The sequence below is a fragment of the Typopeltis vanoorti genome, chromosome 2, assembly GCF_054136105.1.
Source record: "Typopeltis vanoorti isolate ZY-2024b chromosome 2, IOZ_Tvanoo_1.0, whole genome shotgun sequence".
Taxonomy (NCBI): Eukaryota; Metazoa; Arthropoda; class Arachnida; order Uropygi; family Thelyphonidae; genus Typopeltis; species Typopeltis vanoorti.
In genome coordinates this window covers 142,474,050-142,493,890 of record NC_143550.1, presented here as the reverse complement: position 1 = coordinate 142,493,890, position 19,841 = coordinate 142,474,050, and the positions used below count along the sequence as shown (strand labels likewise).

At 37.8% G+C, this 19,841-nt stretch overlaps 1 protein-coding gene across 1 annotated transcript in view; it reads left to right on the top strand.

Moving 5' to 3' along the window:
* Window positions 1-19,841, top strand: part of LOC150109481 (von Willebrand factor D and EGF domain-containing protein-like) — a 419,421-nt gene that overhangs the window by 215,059 nt on the left and 184,521 nt on the right. The window contains exon 16 of the mRNA XM_090402470.1: window positions 2,329-2,433. Within this exon, the coding sequence (XP_090258596.1) occupies window positions 2,329-2,433 (105 nt within the window). The remainder of the gene's footprint in view (window positions 1-2,328; window positions 2,434-19,841) is intronic.

Sequence of the window (19,841 nt, the reverse complement as noted above, 5' to 3'; positions counted from 1 at the left end):
AAAGGTGTGCCACCTTTTTTTATTAAATTACTCTGGATTTAGAGAAAGATGCTGAAAGTTTATTTTTCACTTGGTTAGACTATAATAAATTTAGTTTAATCCTTTATCCAAGTGTGAGCAAACAAAGTTTGTGCCTGAAAGTATCTTCGGGACTGGGGTAAGGTGGTACAACACCAGGCAACTCCTTGCAAAGGTGGAGCAAGCTTACATCACTCCTCTCAGTATCTCCCATAATGCAGAACACATCTCCTTGTGGATATGTATGATGTTATGCATTAAGGGAAGGGCCACTACTCAGACTAGTTTCGATCTTTATTGAGGTCTCTTCAGTGGGAGCCAGGCTCATATGTGGAGATACCAGGCAGAAGCAATAGCAAGGTCATCTCTACCTATAGGAGTTGCCAAAAGGTGTGCCACCTTTTTTATTAAATTACTCTGGATCCACCTTTGCAAGGAGTTGCCCGGTGTTGTACCACCTTACCCCAGTCCTGAAGATACTTTCAGGCACAAACTTTGTTTGCTCACACTTGGATAAAGGATTAAACTAAATTTATTATAGTCTAACCAAGTGAAAAATAAACTTTCAACTTAGGAGACAGCTTGAAACTATAGCATGGAATGAGGAGTTTGGTGGTAAGGAAATAAATGTTGCTTGGGAACTGACAAAGAAATACATAACAGTATCAATGTGTGGATATATTCTGAAGGTCAATAGGCTGAATAAGGTGGGTGTAAAATGAATGAATGAGGGGATTAAGCATGAAATATGGAAGAAGAAGAAGAATGCACTTTGGAGACAAGATGAGTAATAATCAGTTACATGAAGAGTATAAAGAGCAAACAAGGAGAGTGACTCAGTTAATAAGGACAACAATAGTGCAGTAGGAGCATAATTAGCAAATCAGGCAAAGCAAAAACCCTACAGAATTTTTTAGATATGTGGCAAGTAGCAGAAAGAATAATTATGGTAATATGATGTTAATGGATAAAAATGGTAGAATGGTAACTGCTGTAGAAGACTTTGTTGAGGTATTCAGTGATCAATTTATAAAGGTGTTTTATTCTAATCAGGGTGAAATCATGAAAAACTTAAGTGTAGAGGACATAAGGAGGATGGCTTAATTATGAGTGAGCAGGAGGTATATGAGGAAATAAATAAACTGTACTCTAGAGACAAAACAAGGCCAATCTGTATATTGGCTTGTTGTGGTATATAGAGTTGTAGTGAAGATACTAGAGATTGTTGAGAACTAGAATACAGAAATTGGTTGATAATAGCAGCATTCTCTTTGGTTGTCAGCTTGGGTTTGTTAAAGGGAGATCGTGTTTTACTAACTTACTTATGTACTATAATAAGGTGACAAATGTCTTGGACAAGGGAGATGCATATACAGTGGTATACTTAGATTTTGCAAAAGATTTTGATAGCCTGCCACACATGACAGGCTGTTAAATAAACTTGAAAGAAATGGGATTGGTTGGGATGGATTTAACCAATGATTTGTAACTAGTGACAGCTGTTTGCAGATGATGCAAAATTGGGGAGAGCAATGCAGAGCCAAGCAGATGTTATTGCCTTACAGGACTCAAATAGATTACATGAATGGGCAGGTAAATGGAACTATCAGTTCAATGTTGCAAAGTGTAAGATTTTGAAATTTGATAAGCAACGATGAAATGCAAAAATTTCCCCACCAAATGTATTTCATTTGGTGGGGAAACTTTAAAGGAGGTAAATGAGATGAGAGATCTGGGAGTAATGGTAGACAAGAACCTGAAATTCATTGCTAAAGTTGTAAAGTCAGCACATCGGTTAATAGCAATGATGTGAAGAAATAAAGAGGTTATGATTCCATTGTATAAGGCCTCTTATCCTCATATTCGACATTCCAGAGGTCCGAAACTACCTTAGTTGGTTGCCTCTGAACCCTTTCCAACATCTCTTCATCCTTTTGAAAACCAGGTGACCAAATAACCTGGTTTTCAGTTTGAATGAAATTAGTTTTTATTATTGTTACTTACTGATCTTCTGAAATAGTTAGCTTATTATATTTGATTTTTTTTTTTTTTGTCATTATCACAAAGTTTGAAACCCATCTTTTATCTTCTATTTCATTGCCAGCAAAGGTTGATCGATTGGTAGAGCCTCTGCTACTAATAGCTTGAACAAGTTTGAGCGTGGTTAGTAGTTGGACGGGGATCAATCGTTCGATGCTGTTGGCACACTCTCCCTCAATGAGTCTTAGGACTCCCTGGAGGTGTCACATAATAATAAATAATAAATAAATAAATAAATAAATTTTAAAGAGAGCAATTTTTTTTTTCTAGGTCAGTAAAGATCATTCAGATTTCAGTAATCCCATTTATGTTACATTATATGATTCATCCTGTCAGAAATGCAGTCCTGGAAATCCACCAGCCTGTATTCTTGAGGTATTTCTATATATATATTTTTTTTTATTTATTTATTTTTTATTTTATTTTATTTTATTTTATTATTATTAAACTTGATAAAATATACATTGGAAGATATGCAACAAAAAAGGACTATTTACATATTATAAGAATGTATATTACAGAGAAAAAAAAAAGATTTTCTTTTTAGATATACAATAGAAATGAGGGAAAAAGATACATTAGTGGTAGACAGGATTTGTCTTTTCAGTAAGAGTCAATATTATAGTTCAGTATCACTTTTAGTTATTTTTCAACTGAAGTGTATCGTTGTAGGCAATCCAGAACAGGGTACCAGTTGGATTCCACCCCTCTATGATTTTTGTGACAGTTCCTGTTTCTTTGTAATAATCAAATTCCACTGAAAGCCTGCTTTGTGGTTTCCGATGTAGGCTACACATGAGGGTTTGTTCCAATTCAGTGATGGATGGGTGCTGGTTGTTTCTTGTGTGCTTTCACGTAGAAACTGTAAACGATGGCTTTGGTACAGGTGAAGAGGAAATTGCATATTCTGTGTTTGTTCTCTTCTGTATGTACTAAATTCCAGTAGTCTTCTTGGCTGTGTGCATAGTTACAGGTCCTAGAGGCTGTATTCAGGATGTAGGTGATCATCGCTTTGTTTGCAGGACAGGTTAGATATGTGTGTTCCAAGGTGCCTGAAACTTTGCAGAATGGACACTGATCCAATTCTCTTAGCTGAATTTGTAGAGCTTAGTAGGAGTTGGCAAGATGTTATGCCATAGCCTCCACTGTATGTCGGAATCTGGTTTGGCACACCTTGATTTATATGGAAGATCCCACTGAAAACTGGGTGGCATGTGCAGCTTAGTAGATGACAGGGTTAAGGATGAATATATACGAAGGGCAAAGTTGGAGGCACTGATATAAGGAAGTGGTATATTTCCTTGTAGTTGGAGGGAAGAATTGGAAGCGAGGCTTCAGATGATGCAAGATGAAAGGTAGGCTCCCCGCAGTTTCTAGAAGGAATATGGATTCCCTGATGTTGTAGCGATATCTGGGAAGGCTTTTATAATAGCAGCTTGCATCAGTTGATATTGTTTTCAATTTTTGGGTTTTTCAATGGTAGGAATGTAAGTGTTTTCCACTTTAGCATCTGGATCAGGAGATCCCCTATGATTCTTATTTCTGCCCATTTCCATGTAGGAAAAAGGAAGGGCTGGCCAGTTGTTAGACTTGTTATGTTTCTCTTCAAAAACAGTGATTCTCTTAGTACAGATGACTCTGTTGATCCTGTCAGTGTGTGATGAAGTTCTGTATTTTTCCACCACTGTAGAGCATCTTTGTAAAAATGAGGTAGTTTAGGAGGTGGTGGCAAAGAACTGGCCATTTGGAGGATTGTGGAAAGTGTAAGTCCTCTGGTGGATGATTTCATGATGTAATCAAAGGTGGTTACATAAGCTTGATTGGCTGAAGTGTCTTTAGAAGAAGGATTATCCTGAAGGATGTGATTTTGTTTTCATGGGATATCAGGCCTTGGCCTCCCTTATTGAGTGGCTTGCAGAGTTCAGAGTATGTTGTCTAGTACTCTGAACTCTGTTGTTCATTGCCTTTTGAATGTGATGGAGAAAGTCTTCAGGGGGTGTTAGTACTTCGAGGGTATGCCATAGCACACTCGCAGCCATCTGGTTGATTATTATGATTCTACCTCTAAGTGAAGACATTGAATGAATGCTGTTCCATTTTCCTAGTGGATTCCCTAGCACTTGTTTAAATCGGTTGTGTAGCTGAGTCCAGTTCAGTTTATTATATAATTTGGTGTTGCCAAGTTGTACACCTAAGTATGTTTGTCCTTCATTTGACCAGGTACATTCGGAAAATCAGTTCTGGCCTTCCATCTTCCTGACCACAAACCAGTGGTTTTTGCAGAGTTTAATTTGGCCCCTGAGGCTTGTGCATATAGCCTGTATGCTTCATTGGTTACTGTCATTTCTTCATCATTATGGATTATTACTGTGATGTCATCAGCATATGCTGATAGGCTGGTTTTTTGATGTGGCTCTGTTATGCTGGTTTGTTTGGAGATCATGATGTCGTGTACTCTTTTTAAGAAGGGTTCTATGGCCAGTGTGTATAATTGTCCAGAGAGAGGACATCCTTGCTTGATTCCTTGAGAGTATGGCAAAGTGCAGGTGAGCCTGTTGTTAATTTTTAAACAGAAGAGTGCATCTCTGTATAGCAATTGCACTGTTTCAATGATGAGACGACCATAGCTGAATGTCTTTAGGACTTCATAAAGGTACTCGTGCTGTACCCTGTCAAAAGCCTTCTCCTGATCAAGGCTGACGAGTGCTAGGTTTTCATTTTGGCTGTTTGTGATGTGGATGAGATCTCTTATTAAATGGAGGTTATCATGTATTGATCTTCCAGGAACAGAATAAATTTGATGTCAGCCAATAACTTCAGGCAGTGTTGGCTTTAGTCAGTTTGCAATAACTTTGGAAATGATTTAGCAATCTGTATTGATTAGTGAGATTGGACGCCAGTTTCAGATGTCTGTGTGGTCTCCCTTCTTTGGTATCAATTGTGCTACTGAGGTCATGACGGATTCTGGGAGCCCAGAATCCGTCACGATTCTGGGCTTAAGGAGAAATGGTCTGAGTTGATTTCAGAAGACTTGGAAAAACTCTGTTGTGAGACCATGAAGGCCGTGAGATTTATTCTTTGGCAAGGATGTGCATGCAGTTTTCAGTTCCTCTAGAGTGATTGGGTTTTCTTAGTGATTCCAGTCTGTTGCAGATATTCTTTTTGTTTCTTTCAATAGTTCGTGAATGGTGTGAAAGTATGTTCCTGTAGAGCTGTATGCATTCTTGTAGTATTGTAGGATTTCAGAAGTGATTTTACTTGGATTTCTGTGATGCTGCCATCTTGAAATCTAATAGTGGAAATGCAGTTTGTTGCCTGATATTTTTTTTCCAAAGAGAAAAAATATTTTGTGGATGCATCTGAAAAATGTATTTGTGTATGCCACAATCTAAGTAGGGCACCCTTTGTGGATACTTGTAAGTGTCTTTGCATGGCTTGGAGGACTGAATTATATTTAGGGCTTCTTCTAGTAGATGCTGGAGCTGTTCTTCGAGTTGTCGGATGCTGATGCTTCTCTGTTGATTCTTCTGGTGACTATAGATCTCTGTGAAGGATTTTATTCGTGATTTTAAGTGGGATCACCATGTTTTCATCGGTTCTGTATTCCCTTTCGAGTGAGTGAGGTTAGTTATTAAATCCTGGGTTTTTATTATATAATCTGAATCTTTCAGAAGAGTATTGTTGAAGATCCAGTAGGCACTTCTTGATTTGGATGCTTCCAAAGATAATGAAAGTTGCAACTTTATGAAGCAGTGATCTGAGATGTAGGAAGGAATATGTGAGATGTTTCTAACTAGAGGAACAGTGTGTTTGGAGATGTAGTATCAGTCCAGTTGTGCTTGGTAGAGTGGTCTTATACCTCCATGGTCCTATACATGGAGGTATAAGAGGTCCTATATCTCCATGTATAGGACCTCTTATCTGGATGCTGATGCCAAAAGACATCACTGAGGTCATTATCATTTACTAGCTTTTGAAGTTGGTTTATTAATGAGCTATGCCGTTCAGCACATTGAAGTCTTTCTTTTCCTTTGTCAAGAGTGATTTTTTTTGTATGCAGTATTGACCAAGAACACATCATAAGTTTTCTTAGTCAATACTAGAAAGATGGTTTTGAACGAAGTCCAAGATTTGTGATGCCTGAACATCCTGCTGTGGTATGTAGATATTGAACACATACAGGGTATTATGATTGGGTGCTTTTATGTGAGCATGCATGGTATCTGCAATCACTTTAAGTTTGTAAGGGGATTGATGATGTACACCTAAAATAACCCCTGCTCCATGGTGTTGTTGGGTTGCAGAGTGATGTAGGTCATAAGGCCACTCCACCCATTTTCTAGATAAATTGGGATGAGGAGTTGATATTTGTTTCTTGCAGAAGTATTAGGTCTATATGGTATTTCTGTACCTGGTAAAGGATTATTCCATTGCATAAAGCAGAGGCACATCCTCTTGCATTGAGAGAAAAAAGCTCAATGACATTATGTTTATGAAAGTTTGATGGTAAATTGAATTTTATATTGGTCCTGGTATTGTGCTTGTAGCCCATTAATTAGGTAGTAGAGTCGCTTACTCCTGTTAACCTCCACTCTGCTCTTTTTACATTCAATTTTGAGTGTAGATCCTGAAGTCGAGATATTAGTTCCAGGATTTTTGTGATGTATTTAAGGACTATAGTTAATTTGTGAGGGTAGCCTTGCACTTTTTGTATGTAGGGGACTGTCAGTGTGGGGAAGTTCCCCCCTCTGCTTCTTCCTCCTCTAAGTCGTCGTGTGGAAGTACAGCTCCTCATCATCTGGGAACTCTGTTCCTCCTTTGCTGGCTGCAGGTGATGAAAGGCCATTCTGAGTATTTTCTTCTATTGAACAAGGTTTTGAATTTGTGGGAACCTGGGTTGGTGTGGTTGTTGTGTACGGGGGATTGCTTATAATTAGTTCATCCTGGTCATCTCTGTTAGGAGGATCTATGTTTTCATGCTGTTTGTTAAGTGTTGCTTGATGTGTGACTTTGTTATCAGAGCTTTGGATCTTATTACTCTTCAGGCATTCTAGAGCGATGTGAACCTTGTCTTTTCCAGTTCGGGATTTTCTTGGCTCTGAAATTCGTGATGGGGAGAAGATTTTTGGTTTACTTTTTCCTATGCTTTAATTTTCTTCATGTATGATGTTGTTCTGTTCAACTGTTTTGCTATTCTGGACATAAGAAGTCTCTTCATGACATAAGAAGCACTGTGATGAGAAAGCAAAGGATAAGTAGAAAGTTTAAGTGATTCCATTTGTGTCCATGTCAATCAACTTTGGCAGATTATGCAGTGTGTCATTGTTTGGAAAGTGCATTAATGCCTGTCTTTGGAAGCTTTTAACATGGGTGAATTCGGGCTTTTTTGTGGCTGCTGACAATGTGCAGATTTTTCCTGTGACAGAACCGTATCTTGATAATATGAATCTGATGAGTTGATGGGGAATTTCAGGGGAAACGTTTGATACCATTACTTTTGTCGGGGCCAGAGCTATTGTGGCTGCTTCGAAGTGTTGTTCACCTATATTGATGCCTTTTTACAGTACTGTTTGTGCCCATGAGATGTGGCTGAAATACACCTGCACAGTACCAGCTACATGGAAGGCATCAGTGATATTTTTTATGGGTATATTTTTGGCAATCGCTGTCAGAAATTCTTCTAGTGCTATGTTTTCTTTGGTGCGAAAATAACAATTCCATTTTCTCGGGAAATGATGTTGGTAACAGTGGTAGTTGTTTTTGCATTAATTGGTTTACTGCTGGCTGATGTGGCATTCATGTGTGAGATCAGTGTTTTGTGGGACGATAGGATATTTCCATTAGATACAATATTAGCATAAGATTTTGAATTGACTGACCTGTTTTCCATGTCTATAGCATCTGTGAACTTTGCTCTTCCTTCTGTGTCCAAAGTGGTGGTGGTGGTGGGGGGGTCTTTGTTTTGCTGAGTCAGTGGTAGTACAGGAATGTGTGGTTGCCATGGCAGGTAATCCTTCGCCGGTGATAACCGCAGGTGAGGAATCCAGCTATTGCAGGTTGCGAAGAAAGGATTATGGCATCGAAGTTGAAGATAGATACAGCAGGAAAAACTAATACAGCAGGAAAAACTAAACTCACAAATCACTTATCATTATACTTACACGTACACAACTTGTATAAATGGATAACTCTCAGATTGAGGAATATATCTATATAAAAATGCAAGTCCTTATTTGCAGACAAACATATAAAAGGTGGGAAAAGGCAGGAGCAGTATGAACACACATGCAACACCTTGGCCACCTAGCGATATATATTTCTATATATATATATATATATATATATATATTATAGAGAGAGAGAGAGAGAGAGAGAGAGAGATAGTTTTTTTATTTAACTTGATAAAATATACATTAGAAGATAGGTAATAAAAGGACTATTTACATATTATAAGTATATAAGTATATATATTACAGAGAAAGGAAAATTTTCCTTTTGGATATACAATAGTAAATACACTAAATGAATCAACCTTACAGTTCAATTTCACTCTTAGTTATATTTCAGATGAAGTGTATTGTCATCGGCAATCCAGAACAGGGTACCAGTTGGATTCCAGTCCTCTATGAATTTCGTGATAGTTCTTGTTTCTTTGTAGTAATCAAGTTCCAGTAAAAGCCTGCTTTGTAGTCTCCGACATGGGCTATAGATATAGATAGATAGATGTTTTTTTTTATTTCAGCTTAGTTTAAATATACATTCTGATTATTATTATTATTATTATTACTTGCTTCCAGGGAGTCCAAAGGCTCACCGAGGGAGTGCACCTACTCTATACTGTCTCTACCACTCAATCCACCAATGAACCGCATCTACACTGATGCTATCTATACTAACGCTAATAACTATTTTCAATTATAAACATCCATACCCACAGTGGGATTCGAACCCACAGCCTTTTGGCTGGAAAGCATATGCGCTAGCCACTCAGCCAGCCAGGCCAGCAATATATATGTATATATTGCCGACTTGGCTGGCTGGCAATATATATAATACATATATATATAATATATATATATAAACTAATTGGAAAGAGAAGGCTGGGTAGATGACTTCAAAAAAGGATATTAGATGGATAATGAGACCAGAACAGACAAATATGGGCTATATCCGTAATTAGCATTATGATGATTGTGATGATGATTTTGATTATTATTATTATTATTACGGGCAACTCCAAGGAGTCCTTAGACTCATCGAGGGAGGCCCTAAACATCATGTTGAAAACAACTATTCAACATTCACACAGTATCTATCATACTTTGCCTTGAACTCATTCACATTCCCAACAGACTCTTGCAGCTTATTCCACTCATTTACCACTCTCAAATAAAAAACCTTGCTCTAACACCCGTGCTAACCACACTCTTGCCCAGTTTCCATGGATGGCCCCTAGTCCTCCCACCATGAGTCCTGTTCTCAAAAATATCCTCTGAATTAATCTTATAGAAACCCTTCAGTAATTTGAATGTCTCAATCATATCACCCCTTTTCCCCCATCAACCAATTTCTGCAACCCACAAATCTTCAAACTGTTCTCATAAGGTTTCATTCCATAATTATGTATAATAAAACAGACTATCTTCATTTAAAAGCATTCAGAAATTTAGAACACATTTCTGAAAAAGATAATACATATACAGTTGACTTGTCCCTTGCGAACACAGGTTTGAACTGTGTGGTTCCACTTATACAGTTTTTTTTAAAATAAATATATTGGAAATTTTTTTAGAGATTTTGACAATTTGAAAAAACTCAAAGACAAACTATGCAACTTAGAAATATCGAAAATATAAAGAAAAAGTTAGATATGTCATGAATGCATAAAATATAGTAGATACTAGTATATTTTAAAATATACTAGTATCTACTATAATGATAAAATATAGTAGATATTTTATCATTTACTACCATAAAATATACACAAATCTATTATAAAAAAAAAAGTTAAAATTTGTCAAAACTTACTCACACAACTACGTACAGACCATGCATGGCCATTCACAGTCAAGAGAACTGTAAACAAACTTAAAGATGCAGTATTAAATCATAACTGCATCAAACAAACTGTTATTAATCAGCTAAATTAATTAATTAACATACATTAAAAAACATTATAAAGATTCATTCATTAGCATATAGGCTAGACTACCACAAAGCAATTGTATTGATTGCACTAGGCTACCATAGAGCAATCTTATTGCTGCCTTTTTGTTATCAATGCATGAATCGTTGTACCTGTAAATAAATATGAATTTCTTTTCACATTATCTTTTCATTTTTGATGTCTAATGTTAGTAATATGTATAATATATACAGTGTTTTGTATCATATAAGACAATATTGATGTTGGTATACTGACAGACATACAATTCGCCTTGTAAACATAAGACGTAATTTTATGGTATCGATAAATACAGTACAGTACTGTAAATGTATTTTCACTTCCTCTAGTTCACTTTATTGTAGGAGAATGTAGTATATAATACATACATACCATACAAAATATGTGTTAATTGACTGTTTATGTTATCGGTAAGGCTTCCAGTCAACAGCAGGGTATTAGTAGTTAAGTTTTTGGGAAGTCAAAAGTCATACATGGGTATTTGAACAACATGGGGGGTCAGCACTCCTAACCCCCATGTTGTTCAAGGGTCGATGATATATATTATTATTATTTGACACCTCCAGGGAGTCTAAAGACTCATCGAGGGAGGGCACTTGCTCTATGACTTTGTCTTTACTCAATCCACCAACTGACCACAACTACACCAACGCCATCTACCACCGACCACACCACTAGTTTTTCCACAGACAATCACAATATATATATATACAGGTATCCCTTGATATATGTGGCTTTGATTAATGCACAAAAAATTATTGTGACCATAAACTTGATATATGCGGTATCAAATTTGATTAGTGCAGCCCAAAACGTTTGAAAATAAGCAAAGCGTTAGACTTGGTCAACAAAACCGATCAGATAACATAGTACGAGTCATGCTCCAACGTTAGTAACTCACTCTCTGCTTCAGTCTGAGTACTTCAATTTATCAGCAGAGCTTGGCACGTACAGGCGTATATGTGTATGTATTACAGTGTACGCTTACGGCCTATCTGCATATCACGTAATTTTCAAATTATGTAAAGCATTACCCTTCATAACCATCGCCTCGAAAAAGAGTAATAAATGAAAACTTATTACTTTGGATACTAAAATTGACATTATTAAAAGGTTTGATAACGGAGAAAGCAAAGCATACATCGGAAGAGCTCTAGGCTTTGGTGAATCAACTATACGAGTCATTTGTAGATCTAAATGTAGAGAGAAGCATGAACGTTAGTCACAGTTTAGATAAACAGATTGATTGTTATCGCAAAATCGTGGAGGAAAAAATAGCTACCACTGTTCAATTTACGTTAGATAAGTTTTTTTATAAAAAATAAATTTTTAGATAAGTTTTTATGTAACAAATATGTATAAATAAAATATATAAATACGTATCACCTTAAAAATAAATGATGTTTAAATTTTTATATTTTGCAGAATTCATTATAATTATTCCCATTAATTCTTAACATTGAATAATGCGGTTTTGATATATGCGGTGTCCATCGAGAATTAATTAACCACATATATCAAGGGATACCTATATGTATATATATATATATATATATATATATATATATTTTTTTTTTAAATGACTACGTTTTAAATTATCATTATTAATACATCTCCATGAATAGTTTTTTTTTTACAGAGAATGATGAAGTTTTCCTTTTGCATTTGGGGGAGCAGCATTTTTTCCTGGAAGTTTGGAATGAACTCTGTTATATAAGAATGTTGATATCTCCTTCTTTGAGGTTCAAAAGGATGTCTGTTTCATTCTATTCTTCAGTGAACTGAGATAGAGTTCCTTATTCTCCATAGTGGTGATATTCAAGGAATAGTCTGCTGTGCAGGTTTCTTCATAGGTTTCACTTGAGGTTTCTCTGGACTTAGTGAGCAATGGGTGATCATTATTTCTTGTGTATTTTAGATAGAAATTATAGATGATGGCCTTTGCAATGATGAAAAGGTAGTTTCATTTCTGTGTCTCTTGCAGCCTGTGTAGAGTAGATAAAAGCAATTTTCTAGGCCATGTATCTGATTGCAGGCAGTAGAGGCAGTGTCCAGAGCATATCTGATAATCATCATATTTAAAGGATAGGTCAGATATATGTGGTCAAAGGTTCCAGGTATGTTGCAGTAAATGTTCAGAGGTAGCAATAGGTTGGGGTGTTTCCTATTTATTTATTTATTTAACTCCATACTGAGTGAGCAGTACTACTCTTACATTAGTCCTAAAAAGGACTCTGAAGAAGGCCGAAGCCTGTACAAAAGAATTTTCAAGAGTAGTATTACCTGACACCAGTTCATATTATCATATTAGTCATATGTTGGTGGTAACGCAACACAACTAGTGTGCCTTGCAGGGCCCTCAAGGAAATTACTTGAAAGTCTTTCTTGGATAAGCCTAATGGATATAAATTCTTGTAACTAGCGGCACTCTCCATACGCCGCATAGAGAGATGGTGTCACTGATAAAGCAGGGAGCTGCCCCAAACTTCTCTCTTCTGCTTTACAAGATCTGAATTCTGCTCAAAACATTGGACCTTGTTTTAATTGCAGTAAGTATGAGCGCCCAATACCCACTACCTGAGCATCAATTACCCAGATGTCACCATCTTTTCTCATTATGATATCTGACTTTCTAATGCCAGTATTGGTTCTGTAATGAGGTTCAACCATGGTCTCCCAACCTTTGTTCTTAAAACAATTATTCAATATGGAGACAACAGCATCATGTCTCTGCACTCGAACACCATGAGTGCAAAAGCAACATTGAGATATATATGAGACAAAGTCTCACTGTAGTGGCAGCCAGCCCTACAGCTTATGTCATCTCTGCCCCATTTTCTGTACGAGCCCTAGTGGGCAGGGCATTTATTCTTGTTCTAATTAAATCAATGTATTCATAACCCAGGAGTAGTCTGGTGCATCCCGTACCCACTGATGCTGGGGGAGGCACCAGATGTGATTCCTTGAAGCGAGTGTCATCTACAGAGCCATGAAGTAACAACGCCCATCTCTTATGCTCTGCTGACACAGTCTCAATCTGGAAGCCCTGATATTGGGACAAGCGTTTGGCACATCTATAATCCTCTTCAATGATGGGGCTAAGAAAGGCCTGCCTACAGATTGGGGAGGATGGTGTTTCAAGCTTTTATATTTTAGATAAACAAAGTTGTGGGATTAGCCACCTTAGTAATGGAACTCCAAGCCTGCCGTCCTTCACCCTTGCATGAAAGTATGCAATTGGAGTGTCTGGCGGAAGCTGGAACCACGATCTAACAGCCGAGCGGAGAGCCCTGTCTATTCAGGACAGTACTGAGACATAGGTCTTACCAAGGACCAACTTATGATAGTAATGAGATAGAAGATAATAGAACAGAATAAACAACCTTTGCTGGGGCTTAAGAGGAGCTTTCCTCAAAGAAGTAAGCCCAGACTCCAAGGCAGAAGGAATAGAAGACCTCCCCTTCGGAGTGAACATAACCTTGGGTTATGTTCACTCCTCCAAGATGGTCAAAGAATGTAATGGCCTAGCATGCAGGGAAAACTCAATACTCTCAACCTTTAGCTCCTCGTCATGTCCAGAAGGGACAAGGGTTAATGAGCAAGACTTCTCTGCATTAATAGTAAGGCCTCAAACACGAAAGAAGTCAACTGCCTGGTCAAGGAGTTCCCGCAAACCCATTTTAGTTGAGGCTACAAGAATAAGGTCATCAGCAAAGGCCATGGCAATAAAGAAAGAAGCACCTAGAGAGTAACCAATATGGTTAGGAAGAGAGTGAAGAAACTCATCTGCAATGCAATTGAAGAATAGAGGGTCACCCTGTCATACACCCCACACCATGGGTATGGTGGTTACATGGGCCCCTGTTGTTATAGAAATGGAGCTACCTAAATATAGCTCCATAACATAAGTAAGAAAGAGTTCTGGACATCCCACAATGAATAGCACTCGAAGAATAGCAGGAAGTGAGACACTCAAAGGACTTATGGAGGTCCAGGGACACCATGTTATAGAGGCTTAAGGTGGCATCGGGAATTAGAAAGAAGAGAAGAAAGAAGATAGATGTTCTTGGTACAGCCATCCGAAAGGACAACGGCTCTCTATTGGTAGTCATGCTGAATATATTGTTGAAGTCTCCTGACCAAAATTTTATGGAAAAGTCTTAAGAATCACTATGCCTATTACTATCTCCATAGTGATTCTAAGATTCTACTTTATAATCAGCTGCAAATCTGGAGGTTTCCTTCTTAGGTATGAAGATAGTTCTAGACATATGTAGGTATGGTGGAATAACTCTTGTGGAAAGGAGAATGTCTATTAAATCTTGCAGGATAGGAAGAAGCACTCTGCGAAGTCTCGAAGCTGGAAAACCATCAGGTCTGGAGGCTGATGAATCTGCAGGAAAAAAGCTTATTTTAGTTCTTAGAAAGATACAGGACTCAGAGCTGTGATACAAGGATGGAACGCAGTACTGAGGGTCAGTTCATTTCAGGAAGATGTGCAGGTGGAGCAGAAAATATTGAGCTCCAGAACTTCACAAAGTCATCATGCTGATCATCTAGAGGTGGAGGAGAAGCACCATCTAAGATCATCCTGGTACACGTCCCTCTGTTCTTCTTATAAAGGGTCTGCATTACTGCATAGGCACTCTTCCTCTGCTTTCTCTTAAAAGTCAATATAGGTAAGTGGGGCAGGCTGAGGCCAATGTCGATGAGGCATCTGGTGCTGAGAGAATTCTTTATAGAGATATTGATCCAGCCCATCTGTAACATCCTGACCCAACAACTGAGCTTGGATAATATCTTTGAGAGAATATGACTGTAATCAGAGAGGAGGTTGATCTAGAGTTATGCCACTCTAGTGATCAGAGCCTCCCTCAGCTGATTCAAGATGCTGGCTAGGGGAATGATGGAGAGAGGTAGGAGAGGAAGGGCCAGTAAATACGATGATATTACCTGTCCCTTCCTCATGTGGATGTTCAATCATTTCCTGAACCAATAATTTGTAGCTGGCCTTTCTTCTGTGGCTTTTGATGGCATCCAACAATCTATGTGGAAGCACCTCAGCCAAGGCCTCATATGTTTCTAATACCTTTCATCATTAGTCGGACTTCATGGGCGGTGAGTATCCTTTCTCTTCTTCAGCACTCCAACATGCTTTCATATGATCAGTGTGTATAGTGGCATTGGTCTTTACAGGATGTTTGGAGGTAAGATGCACTTCTAGGCCTACCTTGGTGGAAAATGCACGATTACAGTCAGTACAGACGAAGTGTTTTAATGCCAACGAACCGCTGAAGCATTATGTCTCTGACTAGTAGGTATTGAATGCCCACAATTGATGCATTGATGTCTCCTTCTTTTCTTGAGGGCAGAGCTGGGACGGGTAACTGGCACGCCACCAAACAAGTCCCGGACCTTGGTATCTACTCTTGGGAAGTTTCCTGGCTCCAACCAGAGAGTCGGAGCCATCTTCATCTGTAGTATTTTTGCCAGTTGGAAACAAAAACCCTACCAGGGGTGATAACCCTGGAAGGGAGGAATCAATGGATGATCATTATTTCGTGCGTATTTTAGATAGAAACTATAGATGATGGCTTTTGCAGTGATGAAAAGGTAGTTTCATTTCTGTGTCTCTTGCAGCCTGTGTAGAGTAGATATCAGCAGTCTTCTAGGCCATGTATCTGATTGCAGGTAGTAGAGGCAGTGTCCGGAGCATATCTGATAATCATTATATTTAGAGGATAAGTTATATATATGTGGTCAAAGGTTCTAGGTATGTTGCAGTAAATGTATACAGAGGTAGCAATAGGTTTGGGGTGTTGCCTAAGTTAAACTCTAGTATTTTTCCCCCCTCACTTGACCAGTTGCATTTGATTGGAGAGTTAGTTATGGATTTAAGTTCCTTGTTTGTTTGTTTGTTTTTTTATCCATAAGCTATTGCTTTTTCCTAAGTTTAATTTTGCTCCCAAGGCTTTTGTATGCAGTTTGTATATGTGTGTTTCATGAATGGTTTTTCATTTCTCTTCATCTCATATTATGATTATTGGCTTATGCTGTTAGAGTAATTTTGTAATGTGGATCCAGTACTTGACTTTGCTTGGATAGTAGGCTATTGTATTTTTTTTCCAGGAAAGGGACTTTTTATTATTCGTGACACCTCCAAGGAGTCCGAAGATTCATCTCGGGAGGACACCTATTGTACAACTCTCCGTCTCCACCACTACACCGAACCTCTACCACTAATCATCAACATCAGCGCCATCTACTGGATTTTTTTTCTGTAAATTGTGTTTGTTCTGAAGGGCTGATTTGTCTTTATCCGGGATGAAAAACCCGAGTTTCCGAGAGAAAAAAACCCTTCTACCTCCGTATGAGATCGGCTAACTCACCTTCGATTGAAAATGTCCATATAAAGATTTCTCCCGTCATGACGAGAATCGAACTTGGGCCTTTTCCAATTGTGCTACGGAGGCGCTTAATTAGTCCCTTTCCTGGAAAAACTCCAGAAAGATAAAAATACCAGAGAGAGAGAGAGGATTGCTATGTTTTATCCCTCATGAGTAACGTAAGATAATGTGTGGTGTGATTGTTATTTACTTTCAAACAGAAGTTTCTTGTATAGTAAGTGGACTGTCTGTGTGATGTAAAAAGCCATATCAATATGATCTCAAACTTTCAAATAATACTCATGTTCAACTGTCAAAAAATGTTTTCTTAGTCAAAACTAATTAATGGTAGATTTTTGCTGTGAATATTGACCAAGTGGATGAGGCCTCTGTTTAGGTATAGGTTGACATGAATCGAATGCCCTGGCACAGAATAAGTTTGGTGGTGGTGGTAGTCAATAACTTCAGCCAAGGTTGACTGAGGTTATTGACTACTACCTATGTAGGTATTCATCATCTATATGGATCACATCAGTTGGCAATATCATATTAACTTGCACAGATGATCAATGTTGTTGGAAGTTTTTTCACTGGTTATACTATAGATTAAAGATACAAGAAATTTTATACTTGGTATCTTTAATTTTTTTAATTATGATTATTGGCTTATGCTGTTAGAGTAATTTTGTAATGTGGATCCAGTACTTGACTTTGCTTAGATAGTAGGCTATTGTATTTATTCCAGGAAAGGGACTTTTTATTATTCGTGACACCTCCAAGGAGTCCGAAGACTCATCTCGGGAGGACACCTATTGTACAACTCTTCGTCTCCACCACTACACCGAACCTGTACCACCAATCATCAACATCAGTGCCATCTACTGGATTTTTTGTCTGTAAATTGTGTGTGTTCTGAAGGGCAATATTTTAAACCTAACTCTAACACCCTTGTCAACCACGCTCATGCCCAGCTTCCATTCATGGCCCCTAGTCCTCCCACCACCAGTCATATTTTCAAAAATATCTTCTGGATCAATCTTATAGAAACCCTTCAGTAATTTGAATGTCTCAATCATATCACCCCTCCTTTGCCTATCGACCAATTTCTGCAACCCACAAATCTTCAACCTATTCTCATAAGGTTCATTCCACAGACCTGCTATCATCTTGGTCACTTGTCTCTGGATCCTCTCCACTTCCTCCCCATCACGAAGAAACCCTGGTGCCCATAACTGGGCACAGTAGTCCAGATGGGGTCTTATCAAGGCTCAATACAGAGGAACAACAACTTGTTTGTCTCTGCATGTTAAAGTATTTTTCAGAAGCCAAGTGATTTGGTGAGCTGTTTTAGTCACTTTTGCAATGTGCCTCCTAAACTTCAATTCCCTATCCACCAACACTCCCAAATCCCTGGCCTCATCAATCTCCTGGAGTACGGTTCCACCAATGCGATATACTGCTGCTATTCTTTTCACCCCAAAGTGCATAACCTTACACTTTGGCACATTAAATTGACATCCATTTTTCCTAGCCCAGTCCTCTAAGTGTAAGTGTAAGCAATGAAAGTTTGTGCCTGAAGTATTTTCAGGACTGAGGCAACTTGTGGTAAAGCTGGTATGACTTCATATGACTTGCCTTAGTATCCCATAATGCAAAGCGCATCTCCTTGCAGACATATAATGCCATGCATTATGGGATGGGTCACTACCCGACCAGTTTTGAAGTATGGAGGTCTCTTCAGTGGGAGCCAGACCCAGAGGTGATAGCAAGGTGATCCATAATGCATAGCATTATACATGTCCACAAGGATATGTGCTTTGCATTATGGAATACTAAGGCAAGTGATGTGAAGTCATACCACCTTTACCACGAAGTATTTTCAGGACTGAGTTGCCTCAGTCCTGAAAATGTGCAAACTTGGTTTGCTTATGACACTTGGATAAAGGATTAAACCAAGTATATAATTTCTTGGTATCTTTAATTTATAGATGATCAATGTGAATTTGATTGCTGCATTTTAGTTTTACATTGGAATTAAAGGGAATAAAGGAATATGTTTTGATGTAAAGTCAGGTGTAAGACAAGGATGCACATTATCACCATTCTTTCTCATCATCTGTATGGATTGGATTATGGAAAGAAAGTAGCATTAGGCCTGATATTAGAATTGGACATGTCATTTAGTTCTCTGCTTTATGCAGTAATACTCCTTTATGCAGATAATACTCCAATCACATCTAGTGCAAGTCTCTAGGTTTCTCTAACTAAATGGAATAACAACTGTTACAAATTTGGCATGAAAAGCAGCAATAAAAGATCAAACTTACGAAAATAGGCAGGAACATAGAAAACTTTATCTGCATTCTCAATAGAAAACCTATTGAGCAAGTAAAATATTTCAGCTATTTAGGCACAGCTTTTAGTTAAGATGGCAAGTTAAATCTGGAAATTAACAAACAGAATAAACAAAGTTGTATGGCCAGTTGAATAAATTTATATGGAATAAGAGAGAAATTAACCTAATCAATAAAGTAACAGTATACAATCAAAGACCACAGATATGAAAGTTCTTAGAAAAATTAGAGGCCTAAACAGATGGCAGAATCATATTAAAATGATGACATCAAAGGAACTTGACATTGCATTCAAGAATGTGTAAACAAGGGTAAAGAGGTGTTTGATGCAAAGGTGGAGGAAAAAGACCTAGAGGAAGACCAAGGGATTGATTCAGTCAGAAGTGTCTTAGAGGAATGAAATGTTAGATAACAATAATGGAGTGCTGATGAGTAATAGCCTAAATTGAAGATAATAGACTAATTCTCCTCAAATTTTCTCATGAAATTTGAGATTAGCTATCTTGACATAAGAGTAGCCTTGAAGCCCATTTTAATTACATGAGGTTTACTTCATTCACTTAAAGACCACAACTCTCTATTCAAACATCCTGGGGTTTATAATGTTGTTGCAGTCTTTGTTACTTAGGGCAGACATCTAGAAGTTTGAAAGTAGACAGAAAGAGTACATTTTTGAAAATTATGGAGACAACTACCGTGTTTGAGTAAAACTTTAGCACATTTTAGTGCCTAGTACTTTATCAAGCAAAAAAAAAAAAAAAGCCTTCATTAAGTAGGTTGGAAAGGCTAGGCATTGAAAATCAACTACCGCGTAGAGTTTAGTTATATTAAACTAAAGTTTTACTCAAACACGGTAGT